Genomic DNA, 22,902 nt, shown 5'->3' on the forward strand with positions numbered 1-22,902 from the left:
CACACACTCACTTGGCACTTGACTGATTAACTTCTCATATGTACAAGGAAGGACACAATCATATTTCCATGGTTGTTTAGCAGTAAAGAATCCACCTGCTAATGCAGGAGACACGGGTTCAATCCCTGCATCAGGAAGATCCCCTGGAGAAGGAAATGACAACCCACTCCAGGGTTCTTGTCTGGGAAATCCTATGAACGGAGGAGCCTGACAGGCTACAGTCCATGGGGTCACAAAGAGTCAGATATGACTGAGCGACTAAACAACAACAGAGGACACAGTCATTCTTCAAAGCTGTGTCTTGCTATAAGAAATGAAGTCAAAAGCTGGAGTAATATCTGGATGACTAATGGAAAAGCTTTCTGTGGGTAAGCTGTTCGGCTTTTTAAGTGACAGAAGAGTCACTAGAATCAGTAAGGGCATTTTATCATAAGCCAGCAATTTCACATTTTCCAATTTGACCCTCATTATAATTGTATGAAATCAGTAGGGAAGTTATGTGTGAATCTCCCTACATTACAGTAAGTCATATACATTTGAAACAGACACACACTTGTGAGTACTGCTTGATCTGATTGGGCCAGCTTGAATAAATACTTAATGAATAAAGCCTCAGGCTCTGGCTATAGTCAACATTCTGTTTGTATTCCTTACCCATGTGGTTACTGTCAGTTTGTATCTGTAAATAATTCGGCCATTACCTTCTGATTCTACATCATTGGCTCTGTGTCCTTCATCAGGAAGCATCAGTCAAACATGAACACAGGAATCAGGTTATAACCTCTACAGTGAATGGAGGCTCTAGAGAAGCCCCTCCTGCTCTGAAGCTCTTGCTAGAAAAATTTTTGCTTCTTTCCCCATAGAGTCAGTCACTTGCATGCTGGAGTCAGAGGTTCTGGGTTAAAACTCCAGAGCCAGCATCTGTTATTTCTTTAAGCATGGGCTTCCTACCAGTAAAACTGGGTAATACGATCTGACATGGACTGTTTCCTAGTCACTTAACTCTGAACATTGCTTCCTTGCATTATTTAACTTAGTCATCATAACAGTACATATTAGTAAGTATTGCTTATTTTTGTCAGCTTCTATTCTTGTTAAAAAATGAATGAAAAGAAAGCCAACTTAACACACGGTTATTTATTATGCATTAGTCTACAGCAAGGTGTGTTCGCAATGATCATTCTTTCTTCTTTTTTTTTTTGAAGAATGAATTAGTTGATTTTGAAGTCTCAATTTTTTTTTAAATTTTAAAGAAATAACTAGGAGTATAGCCATGAGCCAAGCACTTCTTCAGTTTTGTCTTATTTCTCCTTCTATCTGGAGATAAGGAAGTCACCTGATCACGGATGACATGCAACCCCTCCCTTCTCCCACCGATGCACATGGCAGGCATAACCAATAAACTGCTCTTTTCCTTCCTCAGATCATGTATGTGGCTTCAGAACTCTTCTCACAATTCCCTCCAGGAAACCAGTACTATTAACATATGACCAGAGTTGGCAGTTGAGATAACAACTATTTCTTATCCCCACCCCAGGTGGATACCTACCCTTCTTCAACATTGAAGCTCTATCTTAAAACATTTAACAATTTATCTAAACTTCAATTCTTCCTGGTATCCCCCTACCACATTCAACAAATTTCTAGCTTTGTGTTATCAATGAAGAAGCAAGCACAAGACCATAAGTCAATTTTTCACATGGAGGCACCGATTTGTTGATGACTATAATGACTCTCAAAACTGGTCTGAGACACATTTGTCTTTCTTCTAACTGTAGATTCTACATGCTCACTGTGGTACCGTTTACCTTTTCCTTGGAAATTATGCAAAACCAAAGCCTTATTACTGAGTTTGTCCTCCTGGGGCTATCACAGAATCCAACCATGCAGAAAATAATATTTGTTGTATTTTTGTTCATTTACATTGCAACCGTCGGGGCAACTTGCTAATTGTGGTGACCATCAGTAGCAGCCCAGCACTCTGGGGCTCCCCCATGTACTTCTTCTTGGCTTTTCTGTCCTTCCTGGATGCATGCTTCTCCTCTGTCATTGTCCCAAAGATGATTGTAGACTCTCTCCTTTGGAGGAAAACCATTTCTTTTGAAGGCTGCATGACCCAGCTCTTTGCTGAGCACTTCTTTGCTGGGGTGGAGGTGATTGTCCTCAGTGCCATGGCCTACGACCGCTATGTGGCCATCTGTAAACCCTTGCATTATTCTTCTATCATGAACCATAGACTCTGTGTCCTTCTGATGGCAGTTGCCTGGACAGGAGGCTTCATTCATTCCATGATACAGATTCTCTTCATTTTCCAGCTGCCCTTCTGTGGCTCCAACATCACTGATCATTTCATGTGTGACTTGTACCCACTGCTGGAGCTTGCCTGCACTGATACTCACATCTTTGGCCTCTTGGTAGTCATCAACAGTGGGTTTTTTGGCATCTTAATCTTCTCCTTGTTGCTTATCTCCTATGGGGTCATCCTGCTGTCTCTGAGAACCCATAGCTCTGAAGGGCAGCAGAAAGCCCTCTCCACCTGCGGATCTCACATTGCTGTTGTGATTTTGTTCTTTATCCCATGCATATTTATGTATGTACGACCTCCATATTCTTTCTCCTTTGACAAAATGGTAGCCATATTTTACACCATCCTAACTCCCTTATTCAATCCTTTGATTTACACTTTCAGGAATAAAGAAGTGAAAAGTGCCATGAGGAAAGTGTGGGACAGGATGATTATGGTTTCTAAGGAAAAATAAAACATTTAAAGTTGAGTAAAAAATTCAAATTTTCTAATCAGACAAAAATTTTTTATGGATGAACATTGTTTGACCAGGGATAAAGTAAGGTAATATTATAAAAGATATATAAGTTTCAGGAACTAATTTAGTTTTCATTCTTAGATCACTTATGAACTCTGATTTGGAAATTCAATGTCCTCAAATGAAAATTAAGAAAACTTGAATTTTATGCTTACTTAATCTTGGCTAAATCTACTTTCTCTAAGATGTTTGCTCTCCTTCCCACTCTATGCCTTTCTATATCCCAACCCCGACTCTTCTTTCCCTGGCACCTGCTCACTCCTTTCTCCTGTTCTGACTACATTAGTTTGCTTCTTGCTACTCATTTGATATTTTGGAAAATATTTCTGGAGGGAAGACAAAATTGTCTTAGAGATTAGGTTTTACATATATAAATATATATATATATATATATATCAATGAACTTTTTGCCCAACCTAGTGTATCTGCTGTACAACTGAGAATAACAAAACAGAGTTGATTGTAAATCAACTCTATCTAAAAAAAATAAATAAACAATAGAAAGAAAAACATTAACATATTAATGTTTCAGATTTGCCAAAGAACTGTAATTATTGCTGACATTAGCCCTTTGATATTGATGATAAACATAATTCACACTTTGAAAGTGAAAGTGATGTCACTCAGTCATGTCCAAATCTTTTGTGACCCCATGGACTGTAGCCTACCAGGCTACTCTGTCCATGGGATTTTCCAGGCAAGGGTACTGGAGTGGCTTGCCATTTCCTTCTCCAGGGGATCTTCCCAACCCAGGGATAGAACCCTGCTCTCCTGCATTGCAGGCAGATGCTTTACCATCTGAGCCACCAGGGAAACCTGTTCACACTTTGATATAACACAAACAAGAGTAGTTAGCCACACATATTTCATCTATGAGCTTTCAACTGCCTTCAGAGACTTCCAGGCCTCTAGAAGAGATGGACTTAAGGTAAGTTTATGGGGAAGAGAACAGAGTTGCCTCATATCAAGTCATATGAGTTGAAGTTAACCAATTGTCCCCAAGGCTTGATTTTGCCCTTGGACTGTTTGAGCTAGGTAGCTCATTGCATATCACATGGGACTAGTTTGGAAGAAATAGTTTCCTTGGAGCTCCTGAGGCTTAAAGCCTACCTTAAGCATTTGCAAACTTTTGTGTGAATTTCTATAAATATCCAGTACAGTAAAAATAAAACACTTAGCCTCATGATTTTTCACACACACACACACACACACACACACACACACACACACATACAGCAGGAAGGAAGCTGGCCACAGAGGCATTTATTTCTCAGACTGTAGGAATAGTTTACACCAGTTAAGTTTCCAAGAACCAAATTAAGAAATTCACTCCATTTTCAGAGCCTTCTCTCTGCTCCAATACAGACCTTGCTGTTCTGTCTGACCCAGTGTTTCCAGGAAGGAGCTGTGTGAATTATGGCTACATGAAGAGTTCCCTTTCTCCATAAACTCTTTACATCCCATCATCACTTGTGATAGAAGGCAATGATAAATCTCAATGAAGTATAGTTTGTGTGTTTTATTCAAGCTTCATATAATCCACCTTCTAAGTAAATTAAAGTTGAAGATATGAAAAATGCGCTCTATTGGAAGTCATCTGTTTGGTTGTAAGAAAAGAGGTAAGTTTCTCAGTCTGTCTGAAATATTTTCTTCTGTGCTGTGCTTAGTCTCTCAGTCATGTCTGACTCTTTGTGACCTCATGGACTGTAGCCTTCCAGGCTCCTCTGTACTTGAGATTCTCTAGGCGACAATACTGGGGTGGGTTGCACTCTTCCAAGGGATCTTCCCAACCCAGGGATTGAACCCATGTCTCCTATATTGCAGGCAGATTCTTTACCTTATGCTTCCCTGGTGACTCAGACGGTAAAGTGTCTGCCTGCAATGCGGGAGACCTGGGTTCGATCCCTGGGATGGGAAGATCCTCTGGAGAAGGAAATGGCGACCCACTCCAGTCCTCTTGCCTGGAAAATTCCATGGACTGAGGAGCCTGGTAGGCTACAGCCATGGGGTCACAAAGAGTTGGACACGACTGAGTGACTTCACTTTCTTTTCCTCACTTTCTCTACCATCTGAGCCCTAAACACTGATCTCTTGGAATCTATACTCAGTGTGCCTTCTAACAAGTGACAGAGCTCCTAGGGAGTGTTTCTACCAATGAAGAATTATGGTGGTTCAGGCTTCCTAGGCCTTCCCTGGACTTAGTACATAGCTGAGCTACCTCTCAAATGCATCTCTGCTCACAGAGGCTGCAACACAAACTAATGAAGGCCAGGCTGAATGAAGGCCAGCTTGGCGGAAGTTTCTCTCTTGGGGAGCTCCTGGTTCAAAGTTTATGGTCAGTGCTGATATTTCTGGGACAGAGTGTGAAATTGGGCTCCCCTTTTTACATACCTGGGTTTTCAAGATCCTTGACAATACTTGCTACAACACACAACAACAATCTCTCTTTAATTGGGGTAAGTGATGGTGTGGTTGTTCAGGAAGAAAGAAGCTGAACTGTGGAATGAACTCTTGGCTAAATCTACTTTCTCTAAGATGTTTGCTGTCCTTCCCACTCTATGCCTTTCTACATCCCATCCCCGACTCTTCTTTCCCTGGTACCCACTCACTCCTCTCTCCTGTTCTGACTACATTAGTTTGCTTCTTTCCTCCTCTTCACTATTATCCAGTTAGATTTTTATTTTATTTTGCTTTGATATTAGACTCAGCATGCAGTTTAATGAACTTGCTTTTGGAGCCAGGACAGAAATTTAAGATATCATCCTTCTCTAATTACTCATCATTTCTCTTTTCTAAGATGCAGTCTACATGATGATTAGGATTTGATATTTTATATGACATGTAGGGTGAATGCTGAGAGAGAGGATACCTAGTAACATCCCTTTCTAGTTCTAGCCTAAGTGCCTTAATTAGAACACTCTGTATCACAGGTCATGCTTTGTAAATAGAAATGGATGAATCACATGGCCTATTACCTTGCAAAAAACAACAACAAAAAAAACAAAACTGTAGGTCAAGTGAAATAACACAAGCAAAAACTTGTTTGAATGGTAAGATTATGGAACAAGAATATTTTATCCTGAATTGCCTTATTCAATCATATATACATATATGATTGAATATATATATGGAACAAAGGAGATAGAGGCAGATGTTTATTTAATTTAGGAAGAATGGAAGAATTTTGGCACCAAATACACTTGAACTGGTTAACATTTCAGGAGGTAAAAGGAAAATTTAAGGATCGAGGAAGTAAAAAAGACCTTCCATCACCATGATGCCCTCCCAAATCAAAGAGGCATGGTAGTCCAGAAAAGTTTGGAGATAATGGCTGAATTCAATAATAAAGTCCTCAGGTAGTATTGATTTGACCTAATGCATACATCTTGTCAATGATGCTTTCCTGTTTTTGTGTCTCCAAATCTTTTTGCTTACTTAAAATAAAATAGAATTACTTGAACTGGATTTCATGGTTGTCTGTTACCTACCCAATATTTATCTCTTAAAACTTTTGGATTTAATGAGAGTGTAGCTTTTAATGAAGGGAGCATCTGTTTTTTCCTGAAGTAATGCATGTTCCCTTTTCTCAAAGTATTTAATCACTCTTCTACCCTAACTCCTCCTCTTCTCACAGCAAAGGGTTCCCTCTTTTTTGCTTTTATCCCTTACTGGAAACCTAATGTATTAAAATTAAATAATCATTGATTTATTTTATTTTTTTTAATAATCAGAGAAAACTTAAACTTCCAATCAGAGTTTGCAATTACTGTGATATTTCTAATTTCTCACAGTGAACTAATATTATTTGAGCTCAACTGCAAGGAAAACCTAATTGTATTTAGATGTGTAACTTTACTAGAGTTAAATAGTTTGATTTACTGATATTAATATATTTATTTTACTTAGGGAAACCCTTTGTAAACTTTTTGAATATTTAATTTTCAGAGAACCTTGTTGGAAATTGCAGTTTAACTCAATTAAAGCCATAATTTCACTTATTTCCCATGTTTAAACCTTTAATGACCAATCAATTTTTATTTTCTAGGATTTTTCTGATATGGAGTTAAAATTCACTTGGTTTTATCACAGAGTTGTGTGTAGTTTTCAATGATTAAGAATCTTACATAGAGATATGTTATCCCTCCAATGGGGTTGTGAGGAGGTTGAGGACATCTTTTCATGCTCTATAAGTTGACTCCAGACATGAGTAGGTTCTCAGTACACATTTGATGACTGAGTTTATGGTGTTATTGAATCACTAAAGAACTAATGATTAATCAGAAAGAGGAAGTGTACATCAAAATTCATGTTAAAATTTGTTTCATTTGACATTAAAATTTAAAGGCATGATTGACTAAGATGGAAACATGAGTGTAAAATTGATAGAGTATATTGCATAATGTTGAAAAAAAAAGAGCTCAAAACTTAAAGATACAAAATATTAAAAAGAGAAAACATATAAAATTCAAAACAAATGAAATATAAGAAATTAAAATATACAAAAATGTTATACTGTATTGCTAATCAAAATATATATTTCATAATGTTAATTCTGTCAGCTAAGCAAATATAATAGTGCCTCAAGTTAAATTTTTATTTATAATTTGTGTCATATTGTTATAGTTTTAGAAACAATGGAAAATGATCTAATTTGTATATAAAATATTTCACATTATACATTTGAATGTATATACATACATACATATCTGAAAACCCAGGAGAATATGTAGGGAACTAACTTTTACTTCTGGTTTATGGGCTCCTCTGCTGTCTCAGATGGTAAAGAATCTGCCTGCAATGCAGGAGACCTGGGTTTGACCCCTGGGTTGGAAAGACACCCTGGAGAAAGGAATGGCAGCCCACTCCAATATTCTTGCCTGGAGAATCCCATGGACAGAGGAACCTGGTGGAGTTCATGGGGTCACAAAGAGTCTGGCAGGACTAGTGACTAACACTATCATGGGATTGGTTAAGTATGAATTTTTGAAGGGCACTTTTCTCACCCTATAATACAGTGAAAGCTCCAGACATTTTATTATACAGATATAGCCATACAATAATTAATTTTCTAATAAATATTGAATCAATCAAATTGAAAGATTATTTGAGAATAGTGTCAATAATTATGGGCTTCCCTGGTGGCTCAGTGGTAGAATATGCTTGCAATGCAGGAGATGTGGGCTAGATTCCTGGGTCAGAAAGATCCCCTGGAGAAGGAAATGGCCACCCATTCCAGCATTCTTGCCTGGAAAATCCCATGGACAGAGGTGCCTGGTGGGCTACAGTCCACATGAATAAGAGTTGGACATTGACTTAAAATCAGTTAGTTCAGTTGCTCAGTCGTGTCCGACTCTGCGACCCCATGAATCGCAGAATGCCAGGCCTCCCTGTCCATCTCCATCTCCCGGAGTTCACTCAGACTCACGTCCATTGAGTCAGTGATGCCATTCAGCCATCTCATCCTCTGTCGTCCCCTTCTCCTCCTGCCCCCAATCCCTCCCAGCATCAGAGTCTTTTCCAATGAGTCAACTCTTCACATGAGGTGGCCAAAGTACTGGAGTTTCAGCTTTAGCATCAGTCTTGCCAAAGAAATCCAAGGGCTGATCTCCTTCAGAATGGACTGGTTGGATCTCCTTGCAGTCCAAGGGACTCTCAATAGTGATATTTATATTATGAATCCCCTGGGCATATATTTGATGAAACTATTAAAATAAGCACAAGCTATATGAGAAGAGTTTATTAAAAATATTTTAAATAAGATGAAAATTCGGAAAAATAAAAATTAAATGGTAGAATTTATATTTAAAAAATTTTTAAGATTTTGATATGTTAATTTTGGGCTCCCTTGGTGGCTCAGCTGGTAAAGAATCTGCCTGCAATGAAGGAGACCTGGGTTTGGTATCTGGGTTGGGAAGATCCCCTGGAGAAGGGAATGGCAGCCCACTCCAGTATTCTCGCCTGGAGAATCCCATGGAGAGAGGAGCCTGGTGGAGTCCATGGTGTCACAAAGAGTCAAGCATGACTGAATGATTAACATCATGTTTATTTATAACTGATAAGTAGATAATTACACTACAAATACAGTTTAACCACATAGAAAAGGCTTTTAAATTAAAACAGGAAAATCAGAAAATATAATAAGATGATTGAAATTATATAGATATGTGCATATAAGTAAAAAGTAAAGGAGAGCAAGAAGATGTATTTTTATCTTGAATTTCTGAAATACATTTTAAACTTACATTTTAAAGAGATAAAAATTGAAAGAATGCAATCTTCTAGACAACAGTGATAGGAGAATCAGATATGAAGGAGGATAGTACACAGGTTACAGAAATATAGGAAGTGAAATAACAGGTTGGATCCACAGAATTTGAAATTTACTAGCATGCATCTAACATATGTAATGGTTTATATCAAATATATAGCAATTTCAAAATTATTGCTAGCCTCAATGATTTGTTCAAATATCTCACGGCAATGAAGGTAAAGTTATAGCTGCAATGAACCTAAAGATGGAAAAATAAGTTTTTTTCTTAAGTATAACCCAACAAAGATACTGAAGAGATGAGGAATAATGAGTACAAACTGTTGTTCAAATAAACAAATGTATTCACTCAGGAGAGAATCTCCAAGTATATTATTTCTAAATTATATAAGGATATTATTATCAGTAATTGATGTGCATACACATTATATGCACATATATGTATCATATGCATATGTTTAATAATGTATCTGTTCGATTCTCTATCATATAAAAAAGAGCCTATACACATGAATATGTGTATAGACCTGTGTATGTAGTATTATGGGATGTATTAAAAATGGGATCATTTTGTATACTTAGCAATTCATTTCAACATGGACAGGCCTTACCTGTATTTGGGCATTACAGTCCATTGTATGGATATATTATAATGTATTTAACCGTCCCTCTGTTTACATTCAGATTGCTTTTTCTCTTTGTTCCTATAGACAATGCTGTTTAAATGTCATTATATCCCATACTTTCCTTTATGTACATTGACTGAGTTCTCCAAAGAATGTGTGTTCTAAGTTCTGCCCGGTGTAGCCAGCTGACGTTCTCAATGTCATCAGCAATAAATGTACAAAAGTTCTGGTTTTCTCAGCGAAAAAAAAAAAAAGCCTCAAGACATTAAAATGATCTTATCAAGATCATAAAGCAAATTCACTAGCTCTCAGACTATGGCAGAATGCACAAACACTTGAGGGCTTTTCCCCCCACAAAAAAAGTTTTGGCAACCCATAAGAAGACCTTGAATCAATGCCAATGTTTAAAGCATGTCAACATTAAAAAAAAAAAAATTCCTGAGTGAGTATAGTCTATGAAAACTTTGAGAAACTCTAAATTATACTTTTGATGAATTTATAACTCTGAAAGTTGCAATTCTGGATCCAAATAAACTGCTATTGCCAAGTCATCATTTCTCTAATGCTTTTTTTTGCAGATGAACCATTTTTCAGCTGTGTCTGTTCTATATTCACCATAACCATGGAGGAGAACAGCAGTGTGAATGAGTTCATTCTGCTTGGGTTAACACAGGATCTACTAAAGGAGAAAGTAGTATTTGTTATCTTCTTATTTCTATACCTTGGGACTCTGTTGGCAAACTTCCTAATTGTGATGACCATACGATATAGCCAGACACTTGGGAGCCCTATGTACTTTTTCCTTTTCTACTTATCCTTTGTTGATGCCTGTCTTTCAACAACCACTGCCCCTAGGCTAATTATAGATTCTATATCTGAGAAGAAAATCATCTCCTACAATGAGTGCATGACCCAGATTTTTGCATTTCACTTCTTTGGGTGCATGGGGATCTTGGTACTTGTCCTCATGTCCTTTGATTGCTATGTGGCCATTTGCAAACCCCTGAGGTACACAGCCATCATGAGCCAGCGTGTCTGTGGTGCACTGGTGAAACTGGCTTGGATGGGATCTTGTATTCATTCTTCAGCACAGATTCTGTTGGTTTTGAAATTACCCTTCTGTGGCCCCGATGTTATTGATCACTATTTCTGTGATATGCAGCCTTTGTTGAAACTTGCCTGTGTGGATACTTATGTCATCAACCTACTCATAGTGTTTAACAGTGGGACCATGTGCATGGTGAGTTTCCTGTTGCTGCTCATCTCCTATGTTTTCATCTTACATTCTCTGAGTAACTGTAGTGCAGAAGGAAGAAGGAAAGCCCTTTCCACATGCACCTCCCACATTATTGTTATTATCTTATTCTTGTACCATGTATACACATATATGCTCGTCCTCTAACTGTATTTCCAGTGGACAAGATGGTGGCTGTATTTTACACTATTTTGACACCCTTACTCAACCCTCTGATTTACACTCTGAGGAATGCAGAAGTCAAACAGGCCGTGAGAAAGTTATGGTGCAACAAAGTCTGACTCGAGATGGCAAAGATCAGAAGATGCCAACTACTAATTCTGTCAGAGTTTAAGTATAATTGGACTGATGGAAAAGAGAAAGTGTTCTCATTCTATTGTGGACAGTAGAAATGTGTTCCAGTGGGGCATTTAGGGGAATAGGCAGAATGACCACCTGGCAAAATCTGTATTATTTTAACCAATGTCTCAGAGAGACAACATGAAGTTCTATCATTTTGTGGGGCACAAGTCCATTCCTCATGTCTGCTGCCTGCTTTGATGTTTCTGCTTGTGAGGCACATCCTGTTCTTTCTGTAGGTTTAACTTCTGGTTTTGTACATTATTTATTTATTTATTTTTCTTATCCAAGTTTAATGGTTATGACCAAGTTAATTGGTCATAACTTTTCTTCCAAGGAGTAAGTGTCTTTTAATTTCATGGCTGCAGTCACCATCCGCAGTGATTTCAGAGCCGAGAAAAATAAAGTCTGACACTGTTTCCACTGTTTCCCCATCTATTTCCCAGTCCTATTTTGGTTCTTTTGTATTTTCCTTCATATTTTTATAAAAGAATAGCGCAGTTTATGCTTGCATATCTCCACTGACTAATAATTTCCTACCGTCAAAATCCTTGCCATCCTGAAATGGACTAGAGTTATTCAATTCAATTAAGGTACTTTTATAGCAGACCATATTCTGATACACCTAAGAGAAAATTTGGACTTAGGGCAGAAATTTTACCTTAACTATGATAACAACTATTCTTATAATTTAACCAGCAAAATGAAAAAAGAATGCTGAATTTTTTGAAATGCTACTAAGGAAAAAAAAAATTTAACTATATTATTTTAGTGCAGAGAAAATTGCAACTTAATAATTAGTGTTAAGAAATTCCCTAAGATAACCAACGGAGAAGGCAATGGCACCTCACTCCAGTACTCTTGCCTGGAAAATCCCATGGACAGAGGAGCGTGGTAGGCTGCAGTCCATGGGGTTGCAAAGAGTCAGACATGACTAAGCGACTTCGCTTTGACTTTTCACTTTCATGCATTGGAGAAGGAAATGGCAACCCACTCCAGTGTTCTTGCCTGGAGAATCCCAGGGACGGCGGAGCCTTGTGGGCTGCCGTCTATGGGGTCGCACAGAGTTGGACACGACTGAAGTGACTTAGCAGCAGCAGCAGAAGATAACCAATATCTTAGAGTAATTTTGTTTATTTTTATTAACAGGTTATCAAAATTAAAACTTTTCCTGATTATCTTCATAAATCTGTGCTGTGATATTTCTTTTGTCTTTATTGGATTTTTGAATTAAATGCGTATATGGCAATTTCAGAAACTGCTCACTCAAAAAATATAATAAGGAAAAGTAAACTAGCACGCCACACCCATGTATGACCCTGGGGTATTTCAAATTATTTCTTACCTTATTCATTGTATTCTGAATTTTTGTAGTAGTATATTAAATCTATAAATATATACAATGTGTTTTTAAGTGGTGAGCAATGTTCACAAATCATAGGGAAGGGGAGAAAATCAATTCTATTTACTGAGCTCCGTATTAAAAATATTTGCTATATAGGGCAAAGTATTTAATAAAATTGATGAGAAAACAGTGTTTGGATAGAGTTTACAGTGATTGCAAAAGCTGGCTCAAGAATCTTAAGCATTTTCTTAGATCTCTCTTGCTTGGGAAATTTGATTCTTTCATGTTTATTTTACCCCTTTTTTCTTCTCATACCTTTCTCAAGAATTCCTTAATTTGGCATTGTATTTTGACTATGTTATAGCACAATATAGCACAATGTCAAATTAAAGAATTTCACATATATATGAAATTTCATATATATATATATATTTTGAAATGCTTTATTTTATAGGAAATGGGTAGGTGGTAGGTAGTGGGAAGTGGATGTTTACTAAATTTGAGTAAAATAATTTTGTCAATTCTTAAAATGAAAGTGAAAGTGTTAGTCATTCAGTTGTGTCTGACTCTTTGTGATCCCATAGACTATAGCCCACTATGCCCTTCTGCCCATGGAATTCTCCATACCAGAATACTGGAGTGGGTAGCCGTTCCCTTCTCCAGGGGGTCTTCTTGACTCAGGGATCGAAACTAGGTCTCCAGTATTGCAGGCAGATTCTTTACCATCTGAGCTACCAGGGGAGCCCTCTTAAAATATCAGACCAATATTAAATAAGCATCCTTTATTACTGAAACATAACTTCTCTAGTATCTTATAGCTAACTTTCTAATTCTCTCTTTTGGATTCCCAATCTCACTCTAGAGTGCTCTTAATGACATAAACTAACAGGAAGCCATCTGCTAAAGGGAAAATATTGTGAAATTTTACTCCCAGCATCTCAGAGGAGAGCATTTGAAGTTGGATTATTGAGCTGAGGCTAATAAGTAAATGAGTGTGACATTTAACTCCTTTTGCTACTGTTTATAAACACTCTTCTACATTAAATTTGAATCTCCTTACAAAAAACAATAACATCTCTATACTTTTGCCAAACAAGATGCTTAAGATAGTCTCCCTCTTTCCCTCCCAAAAAGGAAATGCAAATCCTGAACATTCTGGACAATGCTAGTTTCTTTTCTAGTTCAGGTTGCAATATTTATTGAATAAAATGTAACACTAAGAGTAGATTGTAAAATTAATACTCGAAATTTAAAAAAGAAAAAAGTATGTAATTAAATGTATGAAAATTATGCAATACTGAATTAGCCCTTGGTTCTGTGATTGGGATCAGGAATTTAGATGTAGTGAAGATGGCTTATCTTTGCTCTATGATGTCTAGGGTTGCAGCTTAGAAAATTCAAAAGTTCATTAACTGGCAGCTGAAGTTGTTTAGCACCTTGAATTACATGCCTGGAAGTTGATCCTGGCTGTGAGCTAGGACCTCAGCTGAGCTGTTGGTCATAAAAATCTGTATCTGTCTTGTATGTGTGGGTTTTCAATGGACTAGTTTGGGTTTATGTACAATATGGAAGCTGAAAAAAAATTGTTTTTTTCTTTCACACCTTCTATTCTATGCTTTCTAAAGTTAAACATCCAGTGAAACCATTAGCAAATGTCATGAACTGGAATAGACCTACACATCTAGACATCTTGTGGCCTATACAAACTAGACAATCAAATACATTGGCTGAGGTTTGACTACTAAGAAGAATTTTTTCACTTCTACCCTTTTGGAAACATTCATGTTTGAGGCTGTAATGCTATAACATTCCATGTTAAGTCAGTGCCGAATTTTCTTTTAGAACTAAATGCAAACAGATGCAATCATGTGTTTCCTCCTCTGCCAACCCCCCCATAAGAACACAGCTATTGACTGAGGGAAAAGAGACAATTTGGCAAGAGTTTCATGAACATTTCTTAAGCCAATGAGATTTGTTCAAACCTAACCTCTTAGATGTCATTCTGACTTAATGGTATATTGCTGGCAATTGCTGAGTTTCTTCACAGTGGTAAATTTACCACCTTGTTTTTGACTTGGGAGGGTATATACTCTGCCTCAGAGACCGGAATGGATCCTCAGACATTAACATGAGCTTTTGGTCAAGTTACTGAATCTGAAACAGGAGTACAGTTGAAGTCATCATCTAAGTAATTTATAAACATCTGTTGCCAGTGTCCAAGGTATATCTATCCCCAGGCTAAACAAGTAAATTGAGAAGAATGTGCAATAGAAATTAATGCCTTCTATTGTTTAGTTTTTGAGCATTACTTTACTAGCGTGTGAGATGAGTGCAATTGTGCAGTAGTTTGAGCATTCTTTGGCATTGCCTTTCTTTGGGATTGGAATGAAACTGACCTTTTCCAGTCCTGTGGCCACTGCTGAGTTTTCCAAATTTGCTGGCATATTGAGTGCAACACTTTCACAGCATCATCTTTCAGGATTTGAAAGAGCTTAACTGGAATTCCATCACCTCCACTAGCTTTGTTCATAGTGATGCTTTCTAAGGCCCACTTGACTTCACATTCCAGGATGTCTGGCTCTAGGTCAGTGATCACACCATCATGATTATCTTGGTCGTGAAGATCTTTTTTTGTACAGTTCTTCTGTGTATTCTTGCCACCTCTTTTTATTATCTTCTGCTTCTGATAGTTCCATACCATTTCTGTCCTTTATCAAGCTCATCTTTGCAAGAAATGTTCCCTTTGTATCTCTAATTTTCTTGAAGAGATCTCTAGTCTTTCCCATTCTGTTGTTTTCCTCTATTTCTTTGCATTGATCACTGAGGAAGGCTTTCTTATCTCTTCTTGCTATTCTTTGGAACTCTGCATTCAGATGCTTATATCTTTCCTTTTCTCCTTTGCTTTTCGCTTCTCTTCTTTTCACAGCTATTTGTAAGGCCTCCTCAGACAGCTGTTTTGCTTTTTTTCATTTCTTTTCCATGGGGATGGTCTTGATCCCTGTCTCCTGCACAATGTCATGAACCTCAGTCCATAGTTCATCAGGCACTCTATCTATCAGATCTAGACCCTTAAATCTATTTCTCGCGTCCACTGTATAATCATAAGGGATTTGATTTAGGTCATAGCTGAATGGTCTAGTGGTTTTCCCTACGTTCTTCAATTTAAGTCTGAATTTGGCAATAAGGAGTTCATGGTCTGAGCCATGGTCAGCTCCTGGTCTTGTTTTTGCTGACTGTATAGAGCTTCTCCATCTTTGGCTGCAAAGAATATAATCAATCTTATTTCGGTGTTGAACCTCTGGTGCTGTCCATGTGTAGAGTCTTCTCTTGTGTTGTTGGAAGAGGGTGTTTGCTATGACCAGTGCATTTTGTTGGCAAAACTCTATTAGTCTTTGCCCTGCTTCATTCCATATTCCAAGGCCAAATTTGCCTGTTACTCCAAGTGTTTCTTGACTTCCTACTTTTGCATTCCAGTCCCTAATAATGAAAAGGACGTCTTTTTTTAGGTGTTAGTTCTTTTTTTGTTTTTTAATTTTATTTTATTTTTAAACTTTACAATATTGTATTAGTTTTGCCAAATATCGAAATGAATCCACCACAGGTCTTGTAGGTCTTCATAGAACCATTCAACTTCAGCTTCTTCAGCGTTACTGGTTGGGGCATAGACTTGGATTACTGTAATATTGAATGGTTTGCTTTGGAATCGAACAGAGATCATTCTGTCATTTTTCAGATTGCATCAAAGTACTGCAGTTTGGACTCTTTTGTTGACCATGATGGCTACTACATTTCTTCTGAGGGATTCTTGCCCGCAGTAGTAGATATAATGGTCATCTGAGTTAAATTCACCCATTCCAGTCCATTTCAGTTCGCTGATTCCTAGAATGTCGACATTCACTCTTGCCATCTCTTGTTTGACCACTTCCAATTTGCCTTGATTCATGGACCTGACATTCCAGGTTCCTATGCAATATTGCCCTTTACAGCATTGGACCTTCCTTCTATCACCAGTCACATCCACAGCTGGGTATTGTTTTTGCTTTGGCTCCATCCCTTCATTCTTTCTGGAGTTATTTCTCCACTGATCTCCAGTAGCATATTGGGTACCTACTGACCTGGGGAGTTTCTCTTTCAGTATCCTATCATTTTGCCTTTTCACACTGTTCATGGGGTTCTCAAGGCAAGAATACTGAAGTGGTTTGCCATTCCCTTCTCCAGTGGACAACATTCTGTCAGATCTCTCCACCATGACCCGCCCATCTTGGGTTGCCCCACGGGCATGGCTTAGTTTCACTGAGTTAGACAAGACTGTGGTCCTAGTGTGATTAGATTGACTAGTTTTCTGTGAGTATGATTTCAGTGTGTCTGCCTTCTAATGCCCTCTTGCAATACCTACCGTCTTCCTTGGGTTTCTCTTACCTTGGGCATGGGGTATCATGGCTGCTCCAGCACAGCGCAGCAGCTGCTCCTTACCTTGGACTAGGGGTATCTCCTCACTGCCGCCTTTTCTGACCTTCAACGTGGGATAGCTTGAGGTGGCCAAAGTTTGGCCACCTAACGTGAAGAGTTGACTCATTGGAAAAGACTGTGATGCTGGGAGGGGTTGGGGGCAGGAGGAGAAGGGGACGACAGAGGATGAGATGGCTGGATGGCATCACTGACTTGATGGACGTGAGTCTGGGTGAACTCCGGGAGTTGGTGATGGACAGGGAGGCCTGGCATGCTTCGATTCATGGGGTTGCAAAGAGTCGGACACGACTGAGCGACTGAACTGAACTGATTGTTTATTTTTTGTTGTTGCTATTGTTATGGTGGCCTTAATATATGCATGTCTATCAGAGATACGGTGTTATTTTGGTTACACTGTACTGGTTGCTGCTAATTCGCTTCAGTTGTGTCTGGCTCTGTGTGACACCATAGACGGCAGCCCACCAGGCTCCCCCATCCTTGGGATTCTTCAGGCAAGAACACTGGAGTGGGTTGCCATTTCCTTCCCCAATGCATGAAAGTGAAAAGCGAAAGTGAAGTCGCTCAGTTGTGTCCGACTGTTCACGATCCCGTGGACTGCAGACTACCAGGCTCCTCTGCCCATGGGATTTTCCAGGCAAGAGTACTGGAGTGGGTTGCCATTGGTAGGGAAACTATATTCCATGGGCTTACATTTGGGTATACAAGAATCAAAAAAAAAAAAAAAAAAAAAATGAAAGGCTTCTGTTATCAAAAATGTCTATTTTAGCTATGCATTTAGGGACTGTGGAGATAAACATAGTGTGAATCTTATCTTTGTTCCCATGGAGACCAATATAAGATGGCCTGGGACTACCTTATCTTGAGCAGTGAAGTGCTTTCACTTGAGGTCAACCATGTCAAAATTCCAAGATTCTTATTGGAAAAAAGAAGTCTATTTTTTGGAACTTGCTGATCTATCATAAATTGTTGTTCACAGTAATTGAATCCCTCTTTACTATATTCTATAAACTTCTTGTTACAATATCTGCTACCACTGCAAAGATCTAAACCAGTGGCTTCATCAGTGAAGGTTATGCCCCTTAAACTTTATGGACTATGACAGAAACAAACAAACAAAAATCTTCTTTTAAATAATAAATAAGATTCACATGCGACAAATTTCTGTAGCAATGACAGAAATGAAAATTTCCAAAATTTCGGGAGGGCAAAACAAACAAACAAAAATCTTCTTAAAAGACAAGAAAAGAGGACAGATTAAAAACAAAAACATATTCAAAATAGAAAACAGATATAGAACTATTGAAATGAATCCATGAAAATATGTCAGACTGCTTGATTTAAATTATTGAGCGAAAAGACAATAAGTATCAGACTAGACTTTTAAATATAGCCATATATTTTAAAAACATTAACCTAAACAATAAAGATGCCAAGTGGTTAAAAGTAAAGGAAGAATATTGAGTGGGTAAGTACTAATGAAAAGAAAGACAGTATTCGTATTAGAGTCAGAAGAAAAAATTAACAGAAGAAATTATGTCAATAGTGTTAATGACATTTCATTGCACCAGGAAACTATAAAAATTCTATGGAAATAGAAGTTTATATATATAATGAGATCTCATGGACAGCTACAGCTCACTTAAGCCAGAGACTCTGGAATATGCATTTAACTTAAGCACACAGTTATTACTTTTTAAAATATCATATGTTGTGCTATAAATTAATTTTCTTCAAATCCTCATTACTTTGACCACCCTGTCTGATGACAATTCAGTTAAGTATCTACTGCAATAAGCACATATTTTAAACAAATTGAAATTTAAAACTATTCAATAAAGTGACTAGTGAGGTTGGGAGGGTCCTTTAGACTTGAAGTAACACACAAGATTTTTTCATTCTCTTTTCAAACCGTTTATTTTATAATAAACCAAACTTCAAAACTTGGTTCTGGGGCTTCCCTGACAGTTCAGTAGACTTTGCCTTACAGTGTAGAAAGTGTGGGTTAGATCCCTGGATTGGGGAGTTCAGATCCCACATGACTAATACCCAAACATAAAGAAGAAGCAATATTGTAACAAATTCAGTAAAGACTTTAAAAATGGTCCATGTTAAAAAAAAAAAAAAAAAAAAAAAGCTTATTTCTGATTATCTTGGCCTTTGGTTTCCTCAAATTTTGTTTCAACATAAAGGCCATGATTTAGAGTATCAGTATTGAACAAAAGTGGGGTTTCAGTTAGTACTCAAACTCCTCAGAGTATAAGGAATTATTAGCTGTGGCATAACTGTTTTTTAAGGACTTGGCCAGCTCTTCTTTGGGGAACTGTCTCATCCTTAGAAAAGGTGACAGGGAGGTTGGGGGTTATAATCTCCCAGGTCACCTAATTTAAACATCTTTGGAAATCAGAAGGCTTATGTGTACATTTCCATTCCCAGAACCACAGAGGAGATACAATATTCCTGTAGGGGGGGAAAAAAAAAAGCACTATTCAGCATAAATGCTAGCAATGATTTCACTTTATTTTAATTTCAAAAATCAGAAGAGCATTTCCTATTTCTATAAGGACAGCAGGAAAGTCCTAGAACCAGGATTCATGTGAGCTGATTATATGATAAAACTGATGAATCTTTAGCAATGCAGTTAAGATTCTGACTGCATTCAGAACATTGCCACCATTTACTCAGAGATAAAAGATTTTATCTAATGAGATAATCATCTGGTAAGTAAAATTTCAATCAAACTATAGTAAATAATAATAACTTTCAAATAAGAAAAATAAATTTTGCATATATAATTTAAATTAAATTTTATTTATAAACATGCTGATTCCATATGTTCATTCCCCTTGTCATATGCCACAGAAGATGCCAAAGTTAAACAGACTTTTTTATTATGATTTTGAGAAATTCATGAAGAAACGATAGCATTTGTGTTACATAGGGGCTATATAAGAGAAAAGCAAAAAAAAAAAAAAGACTTGTTATGTTTCAGACAGAAGAGAAAAAAAATATTAAAGAGAAAAAGGGTTACAGTTAAAAAAGGGAATGTACTAGTATAGAGATTTATCACTCTTCTGCCTCCTTTGCTTCTCTGTAAAATATGTATATACTGATTAATTGAAAAAGCGGAAGGCTATAGTATATAAAACCTTAATATCAGAGGATCCAGAATGTCAAGGTAGAGCAAACTCAATAAGGAAGAATGAGAACAGGATGAACAGTTACACAGAGAGCAAATATAATTAGTTTAGCCAAGAATTGGTACAGGTGTTAAGAGAAAACTTTGAAGCTGTTGGGAAAAATTTAGCTTATTCATGACTTTTTGTCATGTGAGACAACATGGTTATGAAAGAAATAACAACAAAAGAAAAAGCAACATTTTCCCTAGAATCATAGTTTGTATCTGACAACCAAATTAGCAACATCCAAATAGTGAAAAAAATTTAAAATAAACCTAAAAACAGTCTTCAATATTCATCAGTATTTATCCAAATTGTTAACTGTTTGGCTTCCTTTTTTTGCAAAAGAGAGATAACAAAATGATCACTGGTCTTTATTAGGATTAATGGTTCAATAAATGTGAAATGTTTAAACCTGCTTCCAGGAAATATTAGGTATTATTATCATTATCATTACATATCTTTTATGTTTGTGAAAGACCTTCAATAACAATCAATTTGATATGAGTTGTAATAGCTTCATTTTTAGCTGTTAATCTTTCAGCACATTTTTGTTTATTTTTTATCATGGTGTATGGGATACTCAATCTTTATGATATGAAGAGAAACAAAGTGAAAGAGAAAATAATCAGTGCCCATTTCATAGTATGCACCTGTTAATTCTACCTGCACTACCATGAAATGTTTATATTTATATTAGAAATTCTCATATTTTAAAGGAGAAATTTGTTGTCATATATAATGAATTTGTGTTAGCAGCAATGTTAGTCCTTATAGTTTATGATAAGAAATGTTCTCTTTAAATCACTTAAATACGAAAGTGAAGATCTTGTATATATAAAATCAGTAACTCAAATATTAACAAAGGAAACTGGAAATAACATGGGAGTTTTGGAAATGTAAGTTGTAATTTAAATAACATGAATATGAAGTCTCTGATATTAAGTTGGGGGCTGTCAAGGAGAAACATTTAAGAGAAAAAAAAGGGAACCAGTTAAGTTTTCTAATTATTTTCCCATTTTGTTAGTATGGCATCTATTTAACATGAGAGAGACAAACTTTCAACCTATCCTGCCTAGGAGTTAATGGAATGTTTCTACTTTTTTTTTCTGTTAGGATATCCTTTCCTCCAAGAATCTTATGAGCAAAGTATCAAAATGATGTTACATTTTTGAACTAAAAATATGCTTATAAACTATAGAAGCATAATGGAAAATTAATTGGAAATAAAAGCATCTACAACCTAAAGTGAAGTCGCTCAGTCATGTCTGACTCTTTGTGACCCCGTGGACTGTAGCCCACCAGGCTCCTCCATCCATGGGATTCTCCAGGCAGGAATACTGGAGTGGGTTGCCATTTCCTTCTCCAGGGGTCTTCCCTACCCAGGGATTGAACCCAGGCCTCCCACATTGCAGGCAGACACTTTAACCTCTGAGCCACCAGGTAGATCTACAACCTAAACTAAAGCTATTTAAGGAAGTAACTTTTACACATTTTTCTGATTATAGAAATACTAATAATATATGTGATATTTTGAAAAATATTTCTTAGGATATATTATTCATGAAATTTTCATTATTTCTAAAAGAAATCATTGTCACCTAAAAGATAACACAGCAGGGAGATTATAATTAGTCAAATTGTAAAATATTCTATTATAGAGATTATTGAAACCTAATCTGTATCAAGCAAGTGCCATCCACTTCCTTATTATTGTTATTAGTCTTTTAGGCAACCTTTGTTTCTCAATTTTACATATAATTACTATTACCTTTTACTAATTTAAATTAAAAAGAAATGCCACAGTTACTTTTGCTTCACCTGATACAGTATTTATTTATTTTTCTCCACAATGTTTGTAAATATATCATACTTTTCCCCAGAATCAGCACTTCTTGTTCAGTCATTAAGTATGTCCAACTCTTTGTGACCCCATGGACTACATGTAGCATGCCAGGCTTCCCTGTCTTTCATTGTCTCCTGGAGTTTGCTCAGATTCATGTCCATTGAGTCGGTGATGCCGTCCAACCATCTCATCCTCTGTCACCCCCATTTCCCTCTGCCCTCCATCTTCCCTAGCATCAGGGTCTTTTTCAGTGAGTCAGGTCTTCACATTAGATGGCCAAAATATTGGAACTTCAGTGTCAGCATCAGTCCTTCCAATTAATATTCAGGGTTGATTTCCTTTAGGATTGACTTGTTTGTTTTCCTTGCTGTTTGGACTCTCAAGAGTCTTCTCCAACATCACAGTTTGAAAGCCTCCATTCTTTGGCACTCAGCCTTCTCTGTGCTCCAACTCTCACATCCGTACATGACTACTGGAAAAACCAAAGCTTTGACTATATGGACCTGTATTGGCAAGGTGATATCTCTTATGCTGTCTAGGTTTGTTATAGCTTTTCTTCAGTGAGGGAAATGAGTCACTTGCCCTGTGTGCAAGCAACTCACTGATAAAGATAATAATAATTTAGTGCAATATTAAAAAAAAATCATGTTCCACAAGAAAATTACAAACATTTTAAACAAAGACAGGGTTCTATCCTGCAATTGCACAACTTACCTTACTCCCTTCACTTTAAGTCTGGTTGTTTGAATCTCCTA

General features: G+C 37.1%; 1 protein-coding gene and 1 pseudogene across 1 annotated transcript; both read left to right on the plus strand.

Annotated features, from left to right (window-relative positions):
- The first annotated feature begins 1,719 nt into the window (after positions 1-1,719).
- Positions 1,720-2,759, plus strand: LOC147358600 (olfactory receptor 4C15-like). Its single transcript, XM_086342071.1, is given in 2 exon segments — positions 1,720-1,933; positions 1,936-2,759. Coding segments are annotated over 2 exon segments (1,038 nt in total).
- Positions 2,760-10,338: 7,579 nt separating this feature from the next.
- On the plus strand, positions 10,339-11,252 carry LOC147358601 (olfactory receptor 4C11-like; annotated as a pseudogene).
- The last annotated feature ends 11,650 nt before the right edge of the window (positions 11,253-22,902 follow it).

The sequence above is a fragment of the Bos grunniens genome, chromosome 15, assembly GCF_055505025.1.
Source record: "Bos grunniens cultivar Pamir isolate PY7600 chromosome 15, Bosgru_T2T1.0, whole genome shotgun sequence".
NCBI lineage: Eukaryota > Metazoa > Chordata > Mammalia > Artiodactyla > Bovidae > Bos > Bos grunniens.